The 27708-nt window shown below is 37.7% G+C and overlaps 1 protein-coding gene across 15 annotated transcripts in view; it reads right to left on the minus strand.

Annotated features, from left to right (window-relative positions):
• Positions 1 to 27708, minus strand: part of UTRN (utrophin) — a 506668-nt gene that overhangs the window by 75208 nt on the left and 403752 nt on the right. For all 15 annotated transcript variants that reach the window (XM_027084340.1, XM_027084307.1, XM_027084323.1 and 12 more), the window contains 4 exons: positions 26760 to 27028; positions 20310 to 20456; positions 17771 to 17849; positions 14116 to 14176 (listed from right to left, as the gene is read on the minus strand). In XM_027084340.1, the coding sequence (XP_026940141.1) occupies positions 14116 to 14176; positions 17771 to 17849; positions 20310 to 20456; positions 26760 to 27028 (556 nt within the window). The remainder of the gene's footprint in view (positions 1 to 14115; positions 14177 to 17770; positions 17850 to 20309; positions 20457 to 26759; positions 27029 to 27708) is intronic.

The following is a 27708-nucleotide window of genomic DNA, read 5'->3' on the forward strand; positions in this document are numbered from 1 at the left end:
TGAAGAAGACAAAAAACCACTAGCACCTGCACAAACAAACATTATCACAAACTTTCTTATCTCATGTTTGTTCTCCTAAAGAAACACATATCTTTCCTAAAGAAACCTACTGGTTCTTCTCATAGGAGCCTTTTCTCCCCAATGCCTTTCCCCTACTACATTGAATATATAAGCCCCAAATTCCAACCTCCTTTTTGAGTTACTCATCACTGTATGCAGATTGCATCCATAAATAAACTCTTTTCTCTTGCTAATTTGCCTTTTGTCAGTTTAATTTAGAGGTCACCAGAAATTGAACCTAAGAGGGTAGAGAAAAAAAATTGTTTCTCCTCCCTGATATGCTCTTCGTGAGTATCTGGATTCTCCACTCCCCTTACATATGTGCTTCTCTTTTGTCATTTTAACTTCACACTCCTCTCTCAGCTCTCAGACTCCCCTGGTTAACCAGTATTCTTTATAGGTATTGGAACAGTTTTCTTCATGATCCTTATTCCTCACTTTAGAAGCAAGATTTTATACTTTCTCTTTTTCTGTAAATTCCAAAACTAATTAGAAGTTTTGGGGAATAAGGTAAGGGTAATAATACAGATGAATGTAGTGCTTACGTTAGGTTCCTTCTTTGTGTGTGTGTGTGTGTGTGTGTGTGTGTGTGTGTGTGTGTGAACAGCTCTTCAGTGGGTCAGTGGCCTTAGTTAAAAATAGTTTACTGTCCATTATCTAGGTCAGAATAGAGTAATAACATTTAATAGTACTCCAAAGACTTCTTGGATGACACTCAGTTTTTATAAAACTGTTTAGTAAGCTAAGTGAAATTGCACAGTACACAAGAGACAGTGATATTAAAATATTCATACAATCAAATTTCAGGGAAATTAATGTTTAAAACCTATGCAATATATCAAGAAGTGGGGCATGTAACTGCGAAAAGAACATAATCGAAGTTATTGTACACAGGTAACAGAACCCCCAAACAACTCATAATTTGCTTTGAAAAATACTTCAAGTTTAGATTTGAAATTAGGTATGTAAAATGTCCTGGAAATTCCAAAATCTCAAACAAAATAACATATGGTCAATGTGAAGGTCTGCCTCTGCAAGAGTTGGAAAGTTGTCTGATTCCTCTACCGGGTTCCTGACACCAATGGGAAGGCAAATATTTCCAAATATTTTGCTACCAAACACCAACCAAATCATCATTCTAGCCTTTGACTAAATCTCTAAATTGCTCCAAAGACCACAGAGAAAGCACCAAAGCTGTGTGCCCTGATATTTTTACTGTTCATAGTGTAGCCCAAAGCTTGACAGAAATGCAGAATCTCAGACCCCTAACTGTATGGAACCAGAATCTTCATCTCATCAAAATCTCAAGTGATTCATATGCACATTCAAGTTTGAGAAGTACTGACGTAAAGGGCTCCTAATACATGAACGGAAGTACAAAATAAAAATAGAAAAGACATCTCCAAATTTTGCTAATAAAACAACCTCCTCCCTACTATTAATAAGAATTAAAGAAGAAAAAGAAGAATTAAAGAAGGATTTGCTGAAAATACAGTATAATCGAAAGAAATTCATCACAGGCTCCCAGTTTTAAGAGAGCCTACCAGTATTCACTTGATCTCTTGTCTCTTCTCTGGAGTAATTTCAATCCCCATAGCAACACTACTGCTCAGAGATGGACATCCCATCGTGAAGGACCAAACCAGGCTCGAGGACCAAACCAAGGCTCAAGAACCGAACTAAAACTATGAGTAACGCAGAGCCAACTTTATACTGAAACAACAAATATAAGTACACTTTCTCTAGAATCGCAAGTGTTGTGCTTTGGCAAACAACCTCTATGGTACCACAAGGGACAAACACCACGAAGCAGTCAGACAGAGGACTGAGAATCCACTGAGAACACCCTCTTGCTAATGGCTCTTTTTACTGAAACCACCACTAGGAGCTGAGGGAACACACACATTTGGCAAACAGATGGAAGGAGGGAAACGGCACCTCCCTTTGTGAATTCAATACCAGTTGATTCATTAGGCAGAACTGCCAACGCTGAAAATAAACACAGCCTCTCGTTACGAAAGTACAACTGCAGCTTACCAAACAGCAGTTAAAGAGAAAAAAAAGTAGTAGATGCAGTTGGCAGTTGGATTTTCTTTCTTTCATTCTTTCTGTTTTGTAAGTTGCGGGGAGGGTTTTAAAGCAAAATCCACACTCAAGCCAAAGGCTCAAAGTATTTGAACAGCTGCAGATCGGTCAGCTCATCCTGCCAAAATGCTTCCACTCCTCCCAGAGGAGGCAACCAAAACAGAATAAAAGAAGCATTTTCCCCCCAAAATAACAACAGCTTAGGTTCTGGCCAATCTCAAATATACTCAAAGAGGAGTAGAACTTAATACTGTACAGCTTGATAAGCTATAAAGTTGCAATTTTGTTCCTAAAGATCCTCTTTGTAAGAGGGAACAGGCACAGGAATCTGTCCAAGAATAAAACGAAAAATTAAAAATCTAACCAAGCATCAATTAGGAGTTAAGTCCAAATCATATGAGGCAAACAACAGAGAGAATATGTAACATATAACTAACTAGGGTGCCCAGCCAGACCAGTTTTGCTTGCGTGGGGAAAAATGGTGACGCCTTTGATGTGGGCCAGAAATTAGTGAGTGATACACCTGTGTAGCTGAGATTATCTTTGGGTTATTTTAAACTCTGCAAAATGAAGAAAACTGATAGTAATGCAAATGGTATTTTGTCCACAAAAAATGCAAATTGTGTCCACTCAAATGCAACTGATTATTGTCCTGATGGATACTGACCAATTTGTCAGCTTTGCATCCATCCTTAATTCATTTTAGCATCCCTAACTTGACTGTGAAGACTCGTACTTAGTATTCTCCTTGGAACCTGTTACAACTTCTTACCCATACCCTTATTAATTAGTGAGTTGAATGAAATCTTTGACACATGCTCTTTTTATATTTGTACAAGTCAAGATTTTACCTACTTTAAATTTTATTAAAATTAATTTTATTTTTAATTGAGATACAATTGGCATATAACATTGTGTAAGTTTAAGGCGTACAACATGTTGGTTTGATATATTTGTATATTGCAATACGATCACTACTGCAGCATTAGCTAACACCTCTGTCACATCACATAATCATCATTTCCTTTTTTGTGGTAAGAACATTTAAGGTCTAGTCTCTTAGCAACTTTGAAGTTTATCATACAGCACTGGTGTCTATAAATCACTGTGCTGTGCATTAGATCTCCATTACCTAATTTTTAAAATTATCCTTCAACACCTAGGACAGTTCTGGTTTATACCTGCTGTCACATATGATTATTAAAGTGCCCCTGTACTCTTAAGTGTCCCAGTTGGGATAACACATGACCCTAGAGTGTATGGACTTTCAGGAAATATTAAACCAGTAAGGTTAATAAGTAGCATATGCTTCTACCTATTATTATTCATAATGTATTCTCACAAGCCACAGAAAGTTAAACACAAATAAGATTGTACACCAATGAACAGAACACAAAGAATGTTGTGTCACAACACTGCCCAGTATATAAGACAATGAACCAACAGCAATTTACATGTAACGTTGATAAGATACTAATGTCTGGGCAAAGACTGCTCTGGGGAAGGTACTTTTTAAATGCATTTGTTCTCATTAGAGTGGTCTCATTTTTTCCATTAAAAGATTTTGAGATGGGATCCTGGTTATCCAAAAACGGACACTTTGCCAAACACACTTACTTGTTACTTATCGATCCAATTTTATGTTTGAAACTGGATTTTGTGGGTTTTCCATTTATCATTCCATTCCAATTTTAAAGGTGTATAAGAGAAAAAAATTGTAGGTGAGTGAGTTAATTAAAAATACAGGTGTGAGAAAAAGAATAGGTATAATGCTCTGGATAAGACAATCACAGAAAGAGAAATATTTCTTCTTTGCTGTACATAGTGAAAGAGAACACACTAGGTGAGGATGTATAACATTAATTACAGTAATAGTCTATTATTTGAGTGCTCAATTTGCACCAGGTACTCTTCTAAACTCTTTCCATGTGTAACCTCAAATCCAAACAATAATTCTGAGTTTGGTGCCAATATTATCCCCACTTTACAAATGAAGGAAACTAGGACACACTTAGACAACCTGCTCAAGGTCACAGTTAGTAAACAGTGGAAATGGAATCTGAACACAGATGGTCTGATTTAAAGCCTGAGTTCTTAATATGGAAGTGTACTTGCACGATTGGGGTTTTAAAATATTTCTCATCAATCTGTCTAAATTTGAGTCTGAGGTCCATCATTATAATCATTACAAACAACCTCATCTCTCTTGCTTCTCTCACTCATGGCAAAACCCAAGCATGGATCAGCTCAATTACTTGCCGTCTCTGGACGGGAGCAGCTGTGCATGAATACAGCTGGAGAAAATCACTCAACAGACAGACTGATTCTACTTTAAGTATTTGACTTCAAACCTCAAATGTCCAAGTGCTGGCAAATGAACTACATTCCCTAATAAATGTGCCTCTAGAGACCAAAACAACAATCTACTACAGCCATTTCTTTCCCCAAACCTCAGTACGTTTCCCGGCCTAAGTATCATTTAACTGGATCTCACACTTCATTGTAAAAACTAAAAACCATCAGACTAGAATTCCTTCATCTTCCCACCACTAAATCAATAAACTTCCCTCCATCTGCCAGATTGTCTTTTTTCCCCCTTTTTAAAATGAGGAGTGATCCCCTCTCCTATGAAAGGTTCTTCCCAAAGATTTCTAAACAACTCTTGTGCAGTTAATCCACTAGTCTCAATAAGACTAGTCTCAGAATGTAAATGTTGAAGGGTCTGCCATCCTTAATATCTCTCTCTCTCTCTCTCTCCCCACCCCCCGACAACAACATACCCCCTATCTTGCATCTATATTTCCTGCTAGCTAGCACCCCTTTTCTCTTCTTTGCAGACAAAATTCTCAAATGAAGAGTCCACATCCTCATGTCCCATTTAGGACTCAACCCACTTCTATTTGATTTCTAACCTCATTCCTCCACCCAAACTGGTCCTGTCAAAATTATCAGTAAACTCCATGTTGTCAAGTGGAATGCCTGCTTTTCTGTCTTCAGCTCGCTAGACCTCTCCTCACAAGTCGGGGGGAATAAGGAAGAGACAATAAACTTCACAAGTAAGTTACACAGTATACTAGAAGCTGAGAGGTGCTGTGTAAAAAACAGAATCTCCGGAATGAAGTTGACACAGGCGAAATGTAGGCTCTTCGAACACCCTCTTTACATATACTTATACAAGTTATATATAGGAATCAAGCAGGGCTCCCAAGTAATCAAATTTGCATTCAGGTGCCTAAAGCATAAAGACAGAAAACACATTCTGGCAACCTGATGTGATGTCATTTATCTGAGTAATATCTTTTTAAAGACCTAAGAGGTAACATTTTGGAATTTTTAATCCCCCCAATCTTGGTTTCATCATGCATGAATATACAAAGAATATGGAATACTTCTATCAGTAATATCGATTCTTTCTCTGTGTGTGTGCTTGTGTGTTTGTGTGTGCTTGTGTGTGTGACTAGGGTTGAGGGGCCTCTGGGGAGGGGACAGGGGTAGCACATGAGAATGCTGTGTGAGCGTAAACGTATATGTTCCTCAGGTTTTATGTAACTTCTTGAACCCTCGCAAACACTTCCTACCATTCTCTAGTCTTTTAAAGGCAGAAAATCCAAGATTATACTTTTGGAAACATAAGAATAAATCTAAGGGAAAACTTAAAGTTTGACTGTCAACACTTCAAGGAAAAAACAAACCCTTCTGCTCAAGATCCAAATAAGATAGATGATCCCACTTGGCAACGGATATCATAAAAGCACAACAGCTTCCTTAAGAAAATGCCATTGGTTTGTCATCAAAATGAAGACACAAATCAGGAAGACTAAATTGTAAACAATGGATAATTCCAAATCTGTTGGATTCAATTATAAAACTGCTGTTAAAAAGAAACAATAAGCCCAAAATGGAGTCACTTGTGCTACACCCCACCGAGACTTAATACCTAACCTCACTGCAGTTTCAGCCTCTCCCAGGAGTGGAATAAACCAATCAGTCAGGAATGTCCTGGTCAGCACTAGTGAGGGAATCTATATAATAAGACTATTGTATTCCCTTTCCCACAAAAGAAGATGTCCTGGCCTGAACCAGTCCTTTCTTTTATTTTGCTAATAACTTTCTTGTTATCAGCCTCAGCCCCCCAGTTTCTACAAGAGCCTTCCATTTTGTACAATTCCTTGAAGCTCCTTGCTCTTTACTAGATGAGCTTCTGTCCTATTCATAGATCGTTGAATAAAGCCAATGAGATCTTTAAATCTACTCAGTTGAATTTTGCTTTTTAACAATGTGCTTAAAAGTATTTCACATGTAGGATACAAAATAGAAATTGTATCTATTTCAAAGATACAATCATGTAAAGGGCTATAAAGAAACACAGGCTACAGCACACCCCAAAATACAAGTGTCAATACCCCAGGCATGAACGATAGAACAAGACAAGGTTTGTTTGAGTTTGTTTTTAAGTCGAGTAGTAGGATTAACGACCAAAATGGATATGCCTGGGTGTGAGAGGAGATTCAGGTGACACTTGTTTTGAAGGCACTGGAAGACTGTCTGGAAGAATAAACACTTAATAAATGCTGGGGAGCCTCTCATCTGGTAATATCTCTACATGGACCCAGAACTCAGAGGGAGTCCCAATCCCACCCAACTCTACCCTCCTGTCTCTTTAAACCCTCAAACTAGGGAGAATCAGACCATCAACCAACACTCCTGCAGGTCGTCTGTTGTTGCACTGGGGAGCCCTGTACACTCCTGCTTGTGGGTGTTAACCGCAGAATTATGTTTCCACCAGAGTTCAGTTTATCATTGTATCCTGAGAGTTTGTTTTCAAAGCTGAATTTATATCATTTAGTTTTTTTAAATTTAACTACTTTATCTCTTTCACATATATTTTTAAATGAGAAATTAATTCTAATTTTTTCTATAGAGTTGTATTGAATCTTCTACTGTATCATTTCAGCTAATAATCAGTACAGAAAAAGATATTCTATTTATTTCACAATTTTCATATTATTACTTCTGTACTGTTGCTAATTGTAATGACTATTTAAAAATTTAATCAGTACAAATTCAAGTACAGATATCTTTTATTTTTCCTTCCCTTAATGACCCCTCAGTGATCTTGCCTGTACCGTATCGTAGACCTTTATTAATTGCATCCCTGACTCTAAAAATCACACTGTGTAGTAAGGCTGATGGTGCTGTTATAATTCAATGTAACTGAGTAATCTAGAAGATTTCAAGCCAAAACTGCACTTCATAGTTATAATAACTCCGGCACCAGCAACGTATGGATGAATGGCAGGAAAGATGGTATCTTCTTAAGTCCTGAACTAGTCAATGTATTTCTAAGACAGTGTCAACTCCACCTAAATTACCTCAACAAACTAGGACACTGGTAGATAATCTAGTAGTTGCCCATTTGGGGGCTGCTGCGCAGCAGGCGGTCTCCTGCTTAATTTTCTAGTTAGCCAAGGTATGCTCCTCGTTTGTCTGAAGCTGCCTCCAGCTCCAGAAGGTTGAGCGATCCCAAGGTGCTTACATTCTTTCATAAAGCAATTTTATTCTTACCTCCTCATCAGCGGAGTTGGCCCAGTGAGGGTTTTTTTTTGCAGTATGCGGGCCTCTCACTGTTGTGGCCTCTCCTGTTGCGGAGGAGCACAGGCTCCGGACGCACAGGCTCAGCGGCCACAGCTCACGGGCCCAGCCGCTCCACAGTATGTGGGATCTTCCTGGACCGGGGAACGAACCCGTGTCCCCTGCATTGGCAGGTGGACTCTCAACCACTGCGCCACCAGGCGAAGCCCAAGGCCCAGTGAGTTTTAAACATTTATTTTCAAGAAAAATAGTCACAGACCATTTCTTGGAAAAACAGACTCTCCAGTACATTCTCTTATATTTCTATTTCATTTATTTATTTATCACTAAAACCAAAAACACAAGCCCCATTTCTGGAAAGAGACTCAAAGTGTGTCCCAAGACTTCTCCACTTAAAATTCTGGAACCGAAAAAGATGCCCTCTCCCATCATGATTAAGGAAGAGGAGAGGGATGAAGGCTGCTCTAGGAAGCCTTTCAGAGAGAACTAGCTTCCATTATTAGAAATATCTTTGTTATGGATTTATTTTGTTCTGGGATGAGTTTCCTTAACATTTAAAGATAAAATGCTTTATGTTAATTTCTCTTTTTCTGTTGTTATACCTATACATTTGTTAGCTTTGATTTTCCAGTGAGGCTGGATATTTGAATTTCCCATTGCTGCCACTCCTCTCTGCCCTTATTTAGGGAAGAAATATTTCACCTACATCATCTAAGCAGGGTTCGCAATTCCTCTAAAGAAATAAGCATTAATTCTCTCCTTTAGACTGTGCATACATGAGACAAGTATATGCAGTTTATGCAAATAAATTGCATGACTGCTATAAAGAACAACTACTTGCTCTCCAAGATTTCATTTGTAACTATAAACTACATTTTTTTTTTCTAGCAACTGATGGATTAGGGCAATAGAGGGTACCCTTGGGAGGCAAGACAGGGGTCTAAAACAGTACTGCAGGATTATCCATAATGAACACAAGGACAGAAAAGGAAATATAAAAGAGATGTAATAAATTGAGGGAAATCTTGATTTAGACCTATTCATAAGGGGGAGTTAGAACAAGGTAGAGACTGCAAGGTAGCGGTATTTGTAGATACAGATCAGTTTATTCTGGCTAATACATTGTAATATTGAGGAATGTCAGTTGTAGAGAATGTGAGAGGTATTATCTATATAATCAGAGATGACGAAAGTGTTCATGTTAAAGCTGGGTGTGTGTGACTGCATTATAAAGAATTAAGCTTTGTACTTCAGATTCTAGTGGGAAAAACAAAGCTATAGAACTGGTGAGCTGTGAGCGAGACCAGAATCATCATTTGTACCAAGACAAAGTCACGCACTTGGGGTTTAGAGGAGATGCTGTAGAGGGAGAGAGGAAAACCATATTTCCTCATTATCCTTTACTAAATTCTATGAAGCAGGATGGCTTACTAACAGGCTGAATAAGGTAGAGAGTCACCTATGCTAAAAGCCCCTATAAGGGGACCTATAAGAAAGCTTTGTTGGCCAGGCTCCTCTCAGATGGAAATCTCCCCAGTGCCAGAAAACTCCAGACCTTGTGAATGAGCAAAGGTAGAGGAGGACCAGACAGTTTGCTCTCCCACCCCAGAACGCCTGTCATGATCCCACTGGCAGGACTGTGGAGAATGACATTTGCTATCGATAGAAAAGCACCTTTGTCCATCATCAGACCACAGCGTGAACCTTCCTTAATCATATATTTGGCCTACAGGAATTAGCTTATCGTGAATCCTACAGAAAAGGCAGTGTGCAGCGTTGGAGAAAGCATCGTCTTGCTCTTAGACAGCTCTGCACTTACGTGTTGGCACATAGCAGATGCACAGTAAATGGTAACCAGTCTAGAGTGTGAAAGAAAGGATGTCTGCTCATACTTTCTCCACCTGACTGCACTTCCCTAAATATAATCCTTTACCCCACCCAAATTTTCCATGGGACTAAAAACTTCTGTCCTCTCCCTCCTCTAACACAGACAACAGGAGGCAGCAGGTGCATAGTGGTCAAGGGCTCAGGCACTGGAGTCGGTCCCTGGGTTTGGATGCAGCTCTTAGATTTCCTGGCTGTGTAATCTCACGCAAGCTGTGTGTGTTCTTATTACCTAAGCCTTGCCTATGAATGGGGGTAATGATAGTACCTATACTTCACTGGGCTACTGTGAGAATTAAAAGAGATAACCCCTGCACAGGATTAGTACAGTGGCTGGCAAATGAATATTCAAAACATATAATTTATGACAATGACCATTATTATCACCCACTATGACTATTTATTAGTATTTATTATTATTATTATTTTTGGATCAAAAAGAGAAGCAATGAGTTTTATATGACTAATATGACATGTTAAGAAAATTCAGCCCGACTTCCCTGGTGGCACAGTGGTTAAGAATCCACCTGCCAATGCAGGGGACACGGGTTCAAGCCCTGATCCGGGAAGATCCCACATGCCGCGGAGCAACTAAGCCTGTGAGCCACAACTACTGAGCCTGTGCTCTAGAGCCCGCGTGCCACAACCACTGAGCCTGCGCTCTAGAGCCCGTGTGCCACAACTACTGCAACCCACGCGCCTAGAGCCTGTGCTCCGCAACAAGAGAAGCCACCACAATGAGAAACCCACGCACCGCAACAAAGAGTAGCCCCCGCTCGCCGCAACTAGAAAGCCCGCGCGCAGCAATGAAGACCCACACAGCCAAAAAATAAATGAAATTAAAAAAAAAGAAAAGAAAAGAAAAGAAAATTCAACCCAAGGCTTTTATTCATCATACCCTTTACACCTGAAACTCGCTGGATGTTAAGTTTTAGTTGAGGAAACGAACAACCTGTAGAAAGCACAACGCATGACCCAAAATTTACAGAGAAAGAGATCGTGCTTTTACGGTAGATTTTTGTACATTGTGAGGGCAGCAAGAGCCATTTCAAATTTTCTTAAATTGATGGAACAATGAGCTGTCATTAGACTATACTAGAAAAGAAAAATAATTAGATCAGCTTTGGAAAGCCTACCTTAGACGCAGCAAATGTCATTTAAAGATATGAGTTTCAACTTAAGATATTAACATAGAGGGATTTACACTACATAGACCCTTAACGGTTCAGATCTATATTGTATCATTTTCTAGAAACAAATGAGTCATGGAGCCACGGCTGTACACCTCAAAATATTAATAATGAATTACCTAGAGAGAAAGAAGTACATTGGGGAGCCATCCAAGTATGTTTTAACTATCCTATAAAATTAAAATACAAAATAAAAACAATTTGTCCTTCCCATTCTCTGCCATCTTTCTTGCTATATTCTGGCATTAGAGTATATAAAACTATATACTTAAATATTGAAAATATCTAATATTTCTACCTGAAGATTATTTTTTTGTTGGCCAAATTAATACATCCTAATATGCTCCAGGAAACTCTAGTTGCATGACAATCATGCGGTATTTGTTTCTAACATTTTTCTTCTACTTACTTGTGCAGCCATGCAAAGGGAAGTGTATATTAAAAGCCTTTTCATTCATCATTTACTTGCTTATTATTTGGGAATTAAATTTTGTTTTCATAATGATTTTTCATCTGGAAATACTGGCCTGTATAATCTTATCTCTAGTGACTGATGTTCCTTCTTTATAAGGAAATAAACTGTTAGGTTACACAACAGAGCAAATAATGAAAGAATCTGGTTAAACAAGTTTTCTAAAAATAAGAGAATTCACTCTATATACATGGGCAGATTTCTAAATATTTGACAATCCTAAGGCACTTAACACTAAAATTTTAGAATATTTAAGAAAATCCAATCTTTCACTAATGATGCTGAAAATATTTCAGGATGCTACAGTCCTATAGGTCACATTAAAAATATTGGTCATCAATGTATTATATATATTTTGAAATGCTGATTATAGTGCTCTAGCCAATAAGATGCCCGATAAACCAGCTTTCACTCTCCCTGTCTGCCCCATAAGAACCTTGTAGACTGAGCAAGGATACAATTCTGCTAGATCCTCTCAAAATTATAAAAACACTGAATTAGTGAAATTCGAACTTAGACAATGTAATTCTCAGTCACGTATAACCGACCTGGACATATAGAAATTCCTTTTAATAGTAATGTTGAAATGACAAATGGATTTTTTAAAGTGCCAAATCAAATAGATAACCATTGCATTAACATAAACAAGCAACAGATATAAAATTTGTTTTTCTTTTATTTTGGCCGTACCACACAGCTTGTGGGATTTTAGTTCCCCAACCAGGGATCAAACCCGCACCCTCCACAGTGATGGCAAGGAGTCCTAAGCACTGGAACGCCAGGGAATTCCCGAATTTAGTATTTTCTTTACCTAGTAAGGACAAAAATATGCCTCCTGGGTCCAATTTACATTTTTTAAAAATCAGATGATACAGAAGTCTAGGTCAATTCAGTAAATTAATTAAGTTGATTAATTTGCATGGACTTCTAGATTTTGTATAATACATATATCAGTTTTCTATTGCTGCTGTAACAAATTACCACAAAATAAATGTCTCCCTGAGCTAAAAACAAGGTTTTCAAGGGCTGTGTTTCTTTCTGGAGATTCCAAGAGCACATCCCTTTTCCTTGCTTTCTCCAGCTTCTAGAGGCTGTCTGCATTCCCTGGCTCATATCCCCACCCACGACTTCATATAACCTAACCTATCCATATCCAAGGGTCAGGATATGGGCATCTTTGTATGGCCAGATTCTGCCTATTGCAGCACATCAGATTTATACTAAAACCTGTAATATTCAAGTCAATATTCACCCAGCAAATTGAAACTCTCTAATACTATAAATATTATTATTATGTAGAATATAAATTAGAATGTTTTAAATTTGGATCAGATGATCGCATCTTTTCTTAATAAAGACGTCAATTTGCTGAGCCTCTGACTTCTTTCCCTTCATGCCTGCACGAATTTGATACTAATCAACTGCTTTCCTACCTTATACCTAAATTTATCACAACTCAGTACATGGTAGATTATACACTGATAAAAGTATTAAATTCTCTTAAGACAATGTAAAATATATTGCTTATTATATTTATTATGTATTATGGCAAAATTATTATTATTTTTTTAATCTGAGGATACATTTCAGACCACAATAAAACCTTCATAGGAAAATACTATTTCTAAACATTTTAATTTCACACACAAAGAGGGATACTGGAAGAGCAGATTATTAGTGTTGGCATGGATTTTGGAGATACCACATGACATTTTAGGAAGGACATAAAGGAAACTTGGCCCAGAGATCTTCACTTGACTCATGTGAGGTCACAGGACTAATCTGAAACAGCGCTGACTCCTCATAACAGCGAACATTCTTCTCATAACTAGGCCACCGTTCAACTTATACATAAAATAGATCCAACTACAACTCTTATCACCTTTATCACATTGTAAATCAATAATTTACATCTTGGGCTTCCTTGGTGGCACAGTGGTTGAGAGTCCGCCTGCCGATGCAGGGGACATGGGTTCGTGCCCCGGTCCGGGAGGATCCCACATGCCGCAGAGCGGCGGGGCCCGTGAGCCATGGCCGCTGAGCCTGCGCGTCCGGAGCCTGTGCTCCGCAACGGGAGAGGCCGCAACAGTGAGAGGCCCGCATACCGCCAAAAAAAAAAAAAAAATTTACATCTCAAGGGATTTCACAAGATGAACTTTATCATTCTGCCAGTGACAAAACACAGATAAGCCAAGGATCAAATCCTATGCAGACCTTATGTACATTATACAAAATTTATAAAATGTTACGTAATAAGGAGAAACTTACTATGTAAAAAAGGAGAAACTATCAAGTTGACAACAAAAATGCTGGATAATAAACCTAATGTTGCAGGTAACTTCCATAAGTCTAAAAGAAGTTGAAAATATTGAACTTTTTAATGATAAAATACTTCCTTTTTGGTGAAATAAAATGAGAAGAGTCCAAGTACTTTTTAAATGCATTTTCTGGGAGACACAAAAATGGCTTAGAATCAATACAGCTTGATAAACATCATTATGTCAAGAATATTTAGGAATTTTGTCATTTTCCCCAAATATTTTAATACCTGCTTTATAAAAATATCAGCTAAATATACCTATAGCCTCATCTAATGAATTACAAATATCACTCCGAGTTTTAAACTAATTTCTTTCAAATATTAAATATATATTCTCTATATCTTTATAAACATAGATATATAATTTCCTTCATATAATAGGACTGAAATCCATTTTTTAAAGTGACTTCATAACTTTGATACTTAACAACTGTTGATAACTTAAAGCCTCTTAAGTTATCAACATAACTTTATTTTCTTGGTATCGTAAAGGAGAATTAAAATCAACTTACTTTATGTAATAGGGCACTTTATTTTGTGAAATGGATCTTTGCCATGGCAGCTGGACTGAAGCTGAAGAAACAAAGGGAGGTTATTGGAAACACTGCTAACCCAAAAGCCTTATGCCTTAATGCAAAACAACTGAACACTTTTTGCAGTAAATTCAATGAGAACTGCTGGATTCCTATAATTATGAAATCTGCTAGGCCAAACAAAGAGTGGCTTTAAAGATTCATTTGAAGCAAAGAAAGAAACAATACAGTCTCAATTTCTAATGTCAACTCTAATTGAACCTGTTGATACAAATATTTTTAAATATCAAGTTTTATTGTTTACAACAATCAAAAATTAAAATTTAGTGCTATCTGGAAACTGTACTCTGTATATACTTTGATTAAGCTAAAACCAAAATTAATTTTACCTGGTATACCCAGATTGTAAACTAGATTTCTTAAGACTGAATTTTCCAGATCATTAATAGCACTCTTCACTTTGCTTCATAGTCACAGGAATAACTATTTAGGACAAATAGCATTTAAAGAAACTCAATTATATGAATTTTAAAAAGGGAAAATTAAAATAAACATAGCCAAAGCACTGTAAAGAACCAAGGCAATTATCTAGATAGAAGAATTCCAAATACTTATTTTCACCTGAAATGCACAGAAAATATAGTTCCCTACTTTTACACTAGACATCACTATGATTGAGATTTTATGTTTTGTTTTATTGAGGTACTAACTTTCTACAAATCCATTTACTCCTTTTTTATAAAAATATTCTTTTCCTACATTAAACCAATTATTTTAAGACTTATTAAGAAGAATTGTACATATGTATCTAGAACTATTAAGGAATTTTGGTAAATGAAATAATAAACAAGCAAATTCAAATAAAACTTTGCAAATATCACTAGATTCCCATGTAACCAGTTGTCACCAATTTTTCTTTTCTGAATATGGTATCATTATACTATCTTACTAATGTGTAGCATTCTAAACTTTGCAAAGCATCTTCAAATACATCTATTGATAAGGAAGTCAACTATGAGGAACTAAATATTAGAGGTGAAATTACTTGCCCAATAAATAAATGGCTGAGCCAGGACATGATTTCAGGATTTCTGAGCACTAGTTCAGCAATATTTCTATTCAACAATTCTTCCTCTCTTTATAAAGTATGAGCATTCCCTTCTCCAACTATGTCCATGAAAGTATAAAAGACGGATGAAAATGGGGAACTAGGTATATTAAATTTCTCATTAGAGCCAACCTCGTTTCAGCACTGGCACCAGGCTAATAGGTCAGTTTTTATTTTGTGCCTAACTAAACAGCCTCCTTTTATAACCATGGCTAAAATCCAAGAAATATAATAAAGCCAAAGATTCTGAGCAGCAATGGATAACAATTATTAATTGGGATTTTGTTTACACTTCTCCATTCATTTTAATAATTGTTTTGATTTGAATAACTTTGACCTTCTTGGACTGCCAGTGCTAGGCAATGAAAGGCAATGTGCTTGAGTTTCACAATTTTTACAACTTTCATTTCCTAATGAACAAGAGTTTGATTTTTATTATGAAAGAATGGTTGTTAGGTGAAAGTGTTCAGTTTCATCAATACTAATAAATACATATGCCTCAGAACTATAGAATCTCAATTATTTGTTAAATTTCTCTTTAATTTGGTCTTAGCACATAGCTTTACATTCTATAAAATTAAGTGTAAGCAGTCTGGAGTTAATTCATACCTAATGAGTATTCTGCAAGCCCATTTATTTCATCAACATTGATAGTATCCAAATGGAAATGCATCCTGGCACCCAGGTAGACAGTACATTCCAGGAAGGACTAAACATCACTCAAAGATAGGCTACCTAAGAGCTCAGGGTTGTGAAACAGGTGTGTGTGTGTGTGTGTGTGTGTGAGAGGGACGGGGTTGGGGGGGCGCGGGTGGGGTGGCAGGTGGAGTAAGGGAGGGTGGAGGGGAGAGAGAGACAGAGAGACAGAGAGAGAGAGAAACACTAACGGGAGCTAGTCTGAACTAGAGAGGCATAGGACAGAAAAGTCAGGAAATGACTGATTAGGCTTCTTGAAATTGTGAGAGTAAGAAAAGCCTGACCTTGAATTGAGGGAAAGCAGATTACCAACCATGACAAAGGTTAAGAGAAAATATAAATGTAAGCAATTTAGTTAGAAGACACGATATTATTACTTCAGTTTTCTCTATGGCTATAGATACAAAGGTACTTAATTGGAAAAATAAGCTTTGAATTAAGTTTCAACCTTCACTTAAATTGAATTAAACAAAGTGCTTGCTTACATATGTTTGCCAGAGAAAAGGAAAGGAAAGGAATTAACATTTAGTGAAAGCATTTGTGCGAAGAACTGTGTTAGGTGCTTTGTGTAACTTGATCTGTTTTCTTATTTAAACCTCAAGGCAATCAGAGAAAATAAGTATTATTATAGTAATTTTAAGATAAAGAAATTAACTTTCAGGGATTCACAGGCCTGGTAAAAGGCAGAATTAATATTTTAATCTTGGGCTTCCCTGGTGGCGCAGTGATTGAGAGTCCGCCTGCCGATGCAGGGGACACGGGTTCGTGCCCTGCTCCAGGAAGATCCCACATGCCGCAGAGAGGCTGGGCCCGTGAGCCACGGCCACTGAGCCTGCGCGTCCAGAGCCTGTGCTCCGCCACAGGAGAGGCCACAGCAGTCAGAGGCCCGCGTACCACAAAAAAAAAAAAAAAAAAATCAGCAATATTTTAATCTCAATCTGGGTGACTCTGAATTTTATATTCTTTAGTTTCCTTAGCAGTGAGTGATAAACAAAGTAGGAGCTCAAATTACTTACTTAGGATCTCATGAACAGTCCATAAAATGAAACATTTCAGTTGGAGACTACTGCCTAAAGCTCTACATATGTGGGTTTGGCTAAATCTGCAATACCTATAGCCAGAAGAAAGGCCAAGTATGACTGCAGTGAGCCTGATAAACCAAAATCTTCTCAAAGATTTGTGGGAAGTAATTTTTTTTTTTTTTTTTTTTTTACTTTTTAAAGCTCCAGGTGCATTTTAAACAAATATGCACTTTTTAAGGAGGAAAATTAATTTTAAAATATAAAAATGATTTCTTTACTGTGAAAAAGTTCATAATCTTTGCATATGGCATAGCAATGATATGATACTATATTAGTTATTATAACAGATGGTCCAGTGAAAAACCCTAGCTAAGATGAGTTAATTTTTTTTTTTTTTTCTTGCGGTACACGGGCCTCTCACTGCTGTGGCCTCTCCCGTTGCGGAGCACAGGCTCCGGACGCGCAGGCTCAGCGGCCATGGCTCACGGGCCCAGCCGCTCCGCGGCATGTGGGATCCTCCCGGACCGGGGCACGAACCCGCGTCCCTTGCATTGGCAGGCGGACTCCCAACCACTGCGCCACCAGGGAAGCCCAGATGAGTTAATTTTTGCTTCACTTCAAAGACTTACCACGACCAGATTACAGAAACAATAACCAATAAGCAATCTTGTCATTGATGTTGATATCTTCTTTTATATACTCATCTGATAAATATATTTATAGCAAAGAATATAGCTTCTTGAGTGAGAGTGAAATAATATGCTGATTCATTCAGTTAATGAGATCAGTCAAATTTATTGGTACTTACTAGAGAGAAAATGCTGGGAGGATGGTCCAAAATCCCTATGGGCTTCCTGAAGCTGTTTAAGGCGATCGTCCACAGAAACCTGCACATACGCACACAAGAAATAATTTGATTTCAAAACAATAACCTTAATAACATCACTGATTTAAGTATTATAATAAATGATGCTACTACCCAAGATATGATTGCTGGTACAGACTCCTTTGTTATCTGGAATCAAAATATTGTATGAAAATAGACTCCTTCTGACATCAAGTAACAGTAAATAGTGCCAGGTACTCTTCCAAGTAGTTTAAATGAATTAATTCTTTTAACCCTCACAAAAATCATATTGGGTATTACTCATTATTATCATTGTTTTATAGATGAAGATATTGAGATAGAAAGAGGTGTCCAAGGACATAAAGTTAGTATGTGGCAATGCTAGTATTCATACCCAGCCCATCTGATGCCAGAATCCATGCCTTAGTCAAGGCATAGGTTGTTATTAGTCAAGGCAAGTTAAGTTATTCTACACTTAACTCAAAAGCAGTAACATTCTAAAGTATCTCAAGTCAGGATGTGGTCATGGGGTCAGTGGCTACTCACCTCTCTTTTGTAAGGAAGGTGGTAAAAAAGGGTTATGGGGAGCAAATGAAAAAGAAGTCTAAAATATTCCAAGGGAGAAAACAGACAGATGAATAGATAGATGATGATGATGATGATGATGAAGATAGACAGATAGATAGATAGATAGATACATAGATAGAGATGGAAAGTGAAAGGACATATGAATATGGAATGTCTTATTTTCCTCCAAATTCATGTCCATCATCTTGATTTGGAAGTATTCAAGGAGATACCAGCTGAATAATATACTCTCTATATTTTTTAACCACATTCTTAGCTCTCTATATTTTGAAAATGCAGAGTTGGTACCCTGAGAAACTAACTGCAATCAATAACAATTGCACACAGCCTTACTGACATTTCCGTTTCCTTTTCCTGGTCTCTGTCTAGTAATGCTAGTCAGGTGTTTCACTTAGATTGTCAATCTTATTTTCAGCTGCCTTTAAATGGAACGTGTGTCTCTGGCTCACTGGCCACCTCTAGTTTCTCCTGGTTAGCTATTTAAATTACATTAGCAGGTACTTTGTTTGTTATGGCCAAAAAGCATTCAAACACCACACTTTTACATTCCAGAGGAGAACACAAGATGCTGCTCTTGAAATTTAACACTGCTGTCTGCCAGCATAAATTGTGCTCCTCTTGTTCAATCAGCAGCTAACATCTGAGCTCCAGTGGTTACCAGGCTCAGAGATCAGGATGAAAGAATACACATCCTTCTTCATGCATAACGTATTCCCTGACTTCCAATCTTTGCAGATAGTAGTAACAGAAGCAGAGTGGGAAGGGAATCAAGATGGACCACAGGAATACGTACATGAAGATAATGAATTAGAGAAAGGGAGCAGAAGAAATAAGGAGTACAAATCAAATGCTTTTGTGTTCTACTCACTAGAAAAGCATGTATGAGTTTAACAGATCCTGCTTTACTAATCCCAGATTATTAATATTCTTTTCAAAGACAGAAAAGACTGTCTAATACCATACACTCATTTATTACCTCTTCAATTTCATGAAGAAAATATATAAACCATTGGGTGGTTCAACATTTGAATTAATTCAGGACCTGTCAGGCTATAAAATATTATACCTTTAAAATAAAATGATTTTATGTGCTACCTCAAAATTACATATTTATCTTGTTATATATCACATCATTTTAGGTACAAAATATAGAGAAAGATTAGTAAGAATTATTTTTTGAATCTTCCACTTAAACTATCCCACTACTTTTCAGGGGGAGAAAATTATTATTATGACTCCTAGAAACTGGCCACTAAATGTGACAAAGCTCCACAAAGACTGAGCCAAAAACTACTGACTGGCACATGTGGTGACTTGCAAATGCTGATACTTAGTAACACTCAGGAGGACTCTTCTTGGTTTGGCTTTTTTAAAATCTGAGATGCACAAGTCAGGCCTAGTCATCAGAACAACTGCATTAGAGCAACTAAGATCTAAGGGCTAAAGGAAAATACCCCTACAGTAAAGTATGCTAGCTGGAAAAAATGAGCAAGATACCTAAATAGCAGGCAGAGGAAGAAGGAGGATGGGGACTTCCTTAACTTTTCAAAAGAAAAAAAAAAAAATACATGATTAAAGTAAGAAAAATGACTCCTTTATGAGCCATTATGGAAAAAATGTTTCTGTGACCTACTATAGGTTTCAATTACTGTGATTTATTTGACCTTTTGCAATTTTCTAAAAATATCATATGAAGAGAACATCATAAAATTACATTAAAGTCTATATTCATAAATAAATGAGGCCTTTGGGTTCAAGATACTGAAAGACAACTGATGTCATCACAGGCTAGAAATCCATTATCAAATACAACCCATAAAGAAAGAGAAAAGGATCACAGGTGGTAGAACAGAGAGGTAGGGCTTAAAGACCAAAGTGTAAGCCTGCATTATGAAGAGGAATCAGCTGACACCTGCAAAAGTTTCCATCTCATATTAAGGTCATCCAACTGGCGAGACATCTTTAGAGATGGGTGCAGGTCAAGTGGAGACAACTGACTGGATAAATCATTCACTGTTTTAACTTTTAAGTTGATTGGTGCAATTTCTTCTCTAAATGCCTGGAAGAAAAGGACAGGAATAATGTCATCAGAAAAGAATATAACAAAAGCTAGTATTCCATATTTCCTTAAAAAAAAACACAAAAAACACCAAGACCAGCTAAGAGGCCATCAACTATAGCTGCCCACTCAAGACTCAACTCAGGTCTTGAGGAACCAGGATCACCAGCCAAAGAATCACCCTTTATAAGCTAGAGAATCTAAATAGATGCACGAAGAGAAAAATTACAATGCCAACTCATTTAAATGATTATGTATTTCCTTCGAATTTTTCATGATATGCAATTTAATCTGGAAAAATGTATGCCACTTTTATCCATTTTACTAATTTCTAGTCTTGATTTTATCTTTAATTTTCTATTTTCCTTTTTTAATATGGATACCTTAATATTTTTTCACCTGATGCAACAACTTGATTTGAACTCTTTCCATTTAAAATTAAGTTAGAAAGTGGCCAGTAAAACAAACCTTTCCTAACCACAAAATCTATGCACATTATATACTCATAGATTTATATATTTATATATCTCTTTCAAAGTCATTTATGACCTCTCTTTGCAGTTAAAGGTAGGCCAGGAAGAGCAGGGTCTATCAGAAAAGAGGTAAAGGAAGCTTAGAACTGACAAATTATGGTTCTGAACACAGTAAGAGAGCTGTTGTAAGTGGGGATTGAAGGGGTATATGCGAAGAGGGGGAAAAAAAACAAAAAATATTTCAGGTCAATGACAGTGATATGACCTGTGAGAATGAACAACAAAATAATGAAAACACTAAGTTTTCTCCTTTCTCCACATAATTCCAACCCCCTCTATTTTCATGTATCCTTTTCCCCACAAAGTCTTTGCTTAGATCCGACCCATCCCTTAAAAAACTCACTGGAGTGCCCGACCCATTGGGAAGATTTCTCAGAGGTCTTTCCCTCCCCAGCCCTAGCTGCAGGCCCCGCCCATGTGCTCCCCAGCATTCTATCTGCCATCTCCAACCTAGCCAGGATTTCCAGGCTGCACATCTCTGGACACACAAATCAGGTTTTACGGTGGGAGACATTCTTGATTGTTTGGTGCCATATGAACCACTTGTTATAGATTTTAAACATCATTTCTTATCAGAGCTCTTAGTTCTTGGTATTGTAAGCATTCATATTTTAATGCCCCCCCACCCCCCATAGAATGGAAGCTTCTTGAGAATGGACAGTCTCCAGTACTAAGCACAAAGTTTGCAATACAAGAGGGGCAGAGTTCATTTCTAATGATGAAGGCTCAAAAAATGGTACTTGAGGCAAGATTAAGCCAATATGGAATTGGGAATAGAACTGGGATATTAAAAGAGAACAGCATAGTTTTAACTCTTTGGTGTGTCAAAAATTAATCATGTACCATACTTACAGGTATTAGGTGTTATCAACATACTATTAGGATCAGCTCTCAAATTTCATCATTTCTATAATCTCCACCCCTTAAGAGACTAGGCCTATGTCTATGAGCTCCCTTTCTTCTCCTCTTTCATCACTCCAAGTTTAGCTAATGAATAATAGGTATCAAAGTGCTTTGAAGGCTATAAAGTTTCATTAAAACACTACAATATTAATTTGACTTCCTCCTTATGCTTATAAAAAGAAAACCTCTCTAACCACTTCCCAGTTCCCCCTTTTATAACATGTAAAGGCTAGAAATAATCATTATGGTTGGTAAACATCAAAATAATATTAAGAATATGACCTTATTTTTAAAAAGAAAATTAATTTTAGGTAAATCTGAGAATACGTTTCAGCATTTCAAAATTCTTGAATATGTCCAAAAACCACGAGGAAGGTCAAGCTGGAGAGTCAGAAGAACAGATCTGGAGCCCAGGGACAGAGTGAAAGATACGGACTTTGAGGGTAACTGTGTAAATGACACCCAAAACAGTGAGCATGGAAGTCAATGTACAGAAAGAAATATCACTAGAACCCTGAAGACAGCGGCATTTCAAAGTCAGGCCTGGAGATGGACATTTGGGATTCAGCTGTAAATAAATGATGCCTGAGGTTGCAGGGTTAGGTAAATGACTCTGTAATATAGCATAAAGAAAAAAGAAATTAAGAATCAGGTAGAAGAAGGGAAGCCCATGAAGACGTGAAAATTGCTGCAGCATGGAAGGAATTCAGAGCTGTGATAGTTTTTCTCCATGACTGCAGATGCTGGTCTTTCATGGATGACAGAATGTGTACAAATAAACGGATTCACAAATACAGTTCAATGAGAAAAGCAGATATATGATAACAGAGACATTATAGGTCTAAAGAATTCATAATTAATATAGAAGCATGGGACAGAGAGAGGGGTGGGAGAAGAGAATTTTTCAGTCTGGACTTTGAAAAGACCTGAATGCCCTCAGATTCAGTTTGAGAACAATTACAGAACTCAAATCTTTCAAGGTTTCTTCAGTTATGACTTTACATCATACACTAATAATCAGCTTTTAAAATCAATATCTTTGTATTTTGAAGGTATTAACTATTAAAAATGAAATGCTAGGGGTTTCCCTGGTGGCGCAGTGGTTGAGAGTCCACCTGCTGATGCAGGGGACACGGGTTCATGCCCTGGTCTGGGAAGATCCCACATGCCGCGGAGCGGCTGGGCCCATGAGCCATGGCTGCTGAGCCTGCGCGTCTGGAGCCTGTGCTCCGCAACGGGAGACGCCACAACAGTGAGAGGCCCGTGTACCGCAAAATTAAATAAATTTTAAAAAATGAAATGCTAGAAAATATTCTCAGATTTATATAATTTTAAATAATAACCAGTTTTATTTCAAAATATGGTGACAATTTTTTAAAAATTATAACTTCAAGACAGATTTTTTTTTAATCTTATAGAAGAAACTTTTTTTTCCCTCTATAAAAATAATACTTTTTCTCTTACAAGCCACAGGTAAAACCATTAAACGTCCTTAGACAGGGCTTCCCTGGTGGTTCAGTGGTTAAGAATCTGCCTGCCAATGCAGGGGACACGGGATAGAGCCCTGGTCCGGGAAGATCCCACATGCCGCGGAGCAACTAAGCCCGTGCGCCACAACTACTGAGCCTGTGCTCTAGAGCTCAAGAGCCACAACTACTGAAGCCCGCATGCCCAGCGCCCATGCTCCGCAACAAGAGAAGCCACCACCATGAGAAGCCCACGCACGGCAACGAAGAGCAGCCCTCGCTCACTGCAACCAGAGAAAAGCCCATGCGCAGCAACGAAGACCCAACGCAGGCAAAAATAAAATAAATAATAAAATAAAAGTCCTTAGACAAACAATGCATTTTAGGTTTAATTTTGTTTTTGTGGTCCAGTGTTTTATGGTAACAAGGAATCTTTCTATGAAGAAAGTTTATCTTTTGGTTTTTAAGAGCTCCAAATTAAGGGGCTTTCTAAAATAAAGCAAATTTTTAAATGGTTTCAGATCTGCTGTATGTTCTTCTATAAAGAACCAATTTATCATGTTTTGGCTGTACTTTCCTATAAGAGAATAAAAATATATGTGGTTTTCTTTGCTATAGAAACAGAAGCATCTGTTAGTGTTAAAGGTGCTGACTGGCAGCCCGTTGGCAGATGTGAATCCCAGCCCTTCTCCTGTCAGAGGTGTGTATTCTGCAAATAAGAATGATTAAGGATAATTTTAGGAAGTTAAAATTATTCGATTACCCTAAAAGATTTTGTTTTCCAGTTGCTTTGGCATATTTAATAATATTTGGCAATAATCAGAACTTATTTTTACCTGCCTATAGCTTCACTGGGATTGGGGTATACTTTAGAGCACATGCAAAACACCCCGGAGTTTGCATCAATTTTACTTGGTTTAAAGAGACTTGGGTTTTATTTTCTTTTTTCCTAATAAGATGTTAAAATATCTTAAGCCACAGTTTATCACTTTGTCTTAAATATTGGCTGTGTTTTTCCTAGCTTTCCCACATAACCAGAAATTTAAACAGAAGGATTTGGATGCAGAGAGGGGTAATTTCTTCAATCAAATGGGATTAACAACTCTCAAAGTTTCAGTCCAGATATAACTTCATTTTTCCCTCAACACTAGTCATCCTGTATTAAAAACTGATGCTTTCAAATTGAAATGGGTAAATTCTTGCTCCAACCAAGAGGTTTTGCAAACCAATAGAACATACTTTTTGTAAACCATTGGCTTAAAGATTTTCAGTGTTTAAAAATCATCTTTTAAAATACAAGAAGTGTGCAACTTCCAAAGAACCTATCCTAAAAGGTTTTATTTTTAGTTTGTTATTTTAACTCAGATTCAATTATGGAAAAGTGTTTTGGATACTACAGTCAAGGAGGAAGCCTACTTCATTCACAGGGTCATTGGAAACATGTATATTTGCAGTGAAAGATGGCACCCCAATACTCTTTCAGTAATAAAAATTTTGTGTTGAAAATTTAATATGTAGTTTTTAAAGATTCAACTTCAAGTAGTTGATCAAAGTTAAGCTTAATTGCATTATTATGAATGAGGTCTCTACAATGAAAGAGAAGAGCAAGAAAGAAATCAAGAAAACACCACCACTTCCTAGCTGTGTGGGCTTGAGCAATATCTGCAATGTCATCATTTGTAAAATGGACATAATAATAATACTTATCTTGTTCTCGGCACATAGGAAGCATCAGTAAATGCTACCTATTATTACTATTCCTATGTCTACACATATATTTACTCATGTAATTTGCCTGAGTAGGATTCAGTTAATTTCCTAGACCTTGCTTCTCTTTCCTATTCAGCCACATGCGAAACAAAGGGATAGTATTATCCAATATATGTGCACAAAAGATGTATATCTTTTGCAATAAAAATTCCATTCATGATATTGTCAGTCTGATTTTTCATCCGTTTATCCTTTGATTTGATTGATGACTACCTAGTACATAGTTTACTATGCTACTAAAAACCTAATACACTCTAAATCTGTTATTCGTGTCTTTTATTGCCTAAATTCCATTAACTGCTTTTCTGGATATGTTCTACAATACGGGAGCCAAAGGGAATCTAGACCAGAGGTCTAACATCCTTAACTTTGGGCAGTACCTGATTACAAACAGAATTTAGAGCTAAACGAATTCTTCATTACATACTCAGACAATAAGATATAATTAGTAGATAAGAACTCCCAGGAAAACAGTATACTTTTGATTAAACTTCTAAATCCAACCACCGATTTAAAAAGGAGCCTGCTAGACTACACCATGTGGATGCCATTCTGTAAGATCCAGACTGTGAGAAACACTGTCAAAGAAACAATTCAGTTTCTTCAACAAATACATTGCAAAGAAAACAAACAAAAGATAAATGGGAAATCTGGAGATTAAAAGGGACTTTAAAATATTCTTACAGGGACTTCCCTGGCGGCGCAGTGATTAAGAATCTGCCTGCCAGGGCTTCCCTGGTGGCGCAGTGGTTGAGAGTCCGCCTGCCGATGCAGGGGACACAGGTTCATGACCCGGTCTGGGAAGATCCCACATGCCGCGGAGCGGCTGGGCCCGTGAGCCATGGCCGCTGAGCCTGCACGTCCGGAGCCTGTGCTCCGCAACGGGAGAGGCCACAACAGTGAGAGGCCCGCGTACCGCAAAAAAAAAAAAAAAAAAAGAAAAGTGAAGAATCTGCCTGCCAATGCAGGGGACACGGGTTCAAGCCCTGGTCCAAAAGATCCCACATGCCGCGGAGCAACTAAGTCCCTGTGCAACAACTACTGGGCCTGCGTTCTAGAGCCCACGAGCCACAACTACTGAGCCCATGCACCCCACCTACTGAAGCCCACGCTCCCAGAGCCCGTGCTCCGCAGCAAGAGAATCCATTGCAACGAGAAGTACGCGCACCCCAAGGAAGAGTAGCCCCGCCTTGCCACAACTAGAGAAAGCCTGCGAGCAGCAACAAAAAAACCAATGCAGCCAAAAAAAAAAAAAAAAGACCCAACCTCAGTAATATAATTAAAGGTCCTCTGCTGTATTATTAAAAAAACAAAAAATACTCAACAAAAACAGGTAAAACTAACCTATATTGCTTAGGGATGCACAGCTGGGTGAAAACGTATAAAGAAAAGTAAAAGTAAATTATTGTAAAAGTCACCTTAGTCATTATTTTGGCAGGGAGGGGGGTTCTGATGGTGAGGGGCATATGGAAAACATCTATTATGTCTGGAAAAGTTCTATATTCTAATGCCAACAGTGTTGACATTATAACAATCCCTCATAACAGTTTATATATGTGGCTCTCCTTATTTGTGTTATTTTTATCAATAAAGTATTTCTTAAATCCTTTATCTGAGGCAGGGATGCTGACCATGGTTTTCTCAATGTGGTCTTGCAGTGAGTCGATGAGCAAGTCTCCCACAGGCTTCCAGCCATTCCGCACGGCCTCCGCCTCCTTCAGGTCAGCATCCAGGTCATCCATCGCTCCCTGCAGGTCTCTGAGCTTCTCCAACGCCTTGTCCACTTGCTTTTGCCAATTGCTAGTAACAGCGTTTAGACTTTCCCACTTCTCTTTGACTTCAGAAGACTGCTTACGCATGGCTTTGGCAATCTTTTGGGCTCTCTCCTCAGGAGTCAGTTCTGTGATTTAAAAAAAAAGAAAGAATATTTGGATGCTTGATCAACTCTACATTATTAGAGCCAAGTGTGACTCACCTTTGGAAGGGTTGCTACCAGCGTACACTAGCCAGGGTAAGGAAAACTGTTTCCATACTTCCTCCACTAATCCCTAACTACTTCTCCAAAGAAGAAAAGAGCTACTCAGAGTAAAAGTAGCCCAGTGGTTTTGGTGACTTCTGAATTTTAATGTATTTGCAAACCTTGAAATGTAACAAGATAACTCAAGAAATAAAACAATTTTTCTTTAACATAAATTAATTACATAAAATCCAAAGACAGCTTTTCATTAGTTTTTCTTTGTCCTCAGAGAAATGGGAATGATAATTGGGAGAGAAATAGCTTTAAGTCGTGAGGAAAAACTCTGAAAAAGTAAGATTAATTTATCGTGTCAAAAAAAAATACAACTGAAGACAAATAACATATCTTAGATACTTCATCATCGCTGAATCTTTAATACAAGGCATTCTTTGTAGCCCATAAGTGTAGCACATCCACAAATATTTCAACAAGAAGACAGCAAGGCTTCAAAGACCACCCTAAATATTTAATAGAGCAAGACGGCTTCCAGAATGTCTGAAATAAGGTAGACTTTTCAGACAGGAAAGGGCAGGTATAATGCAAGATGCTGCCACAGCACAGGG

The sequence above is a fragment of the Aethalodelphis obliquidens genome, unplaced genomic scaffold, assembly GCF_003676395.1.
Source record: "Aethalodelphis obliquidens isolate GAN/ISIS:26980383/991018 unplaced genomic scaffold, ASM367639v1 scaffold3, whole genome shotgun sequence".
NCBI lineage: Eukaryota > Metazoa > Chordata > Mammalia > Artiodactyla > Delphinidae > Aethalodelphis > Aethalodelphis obliquidens.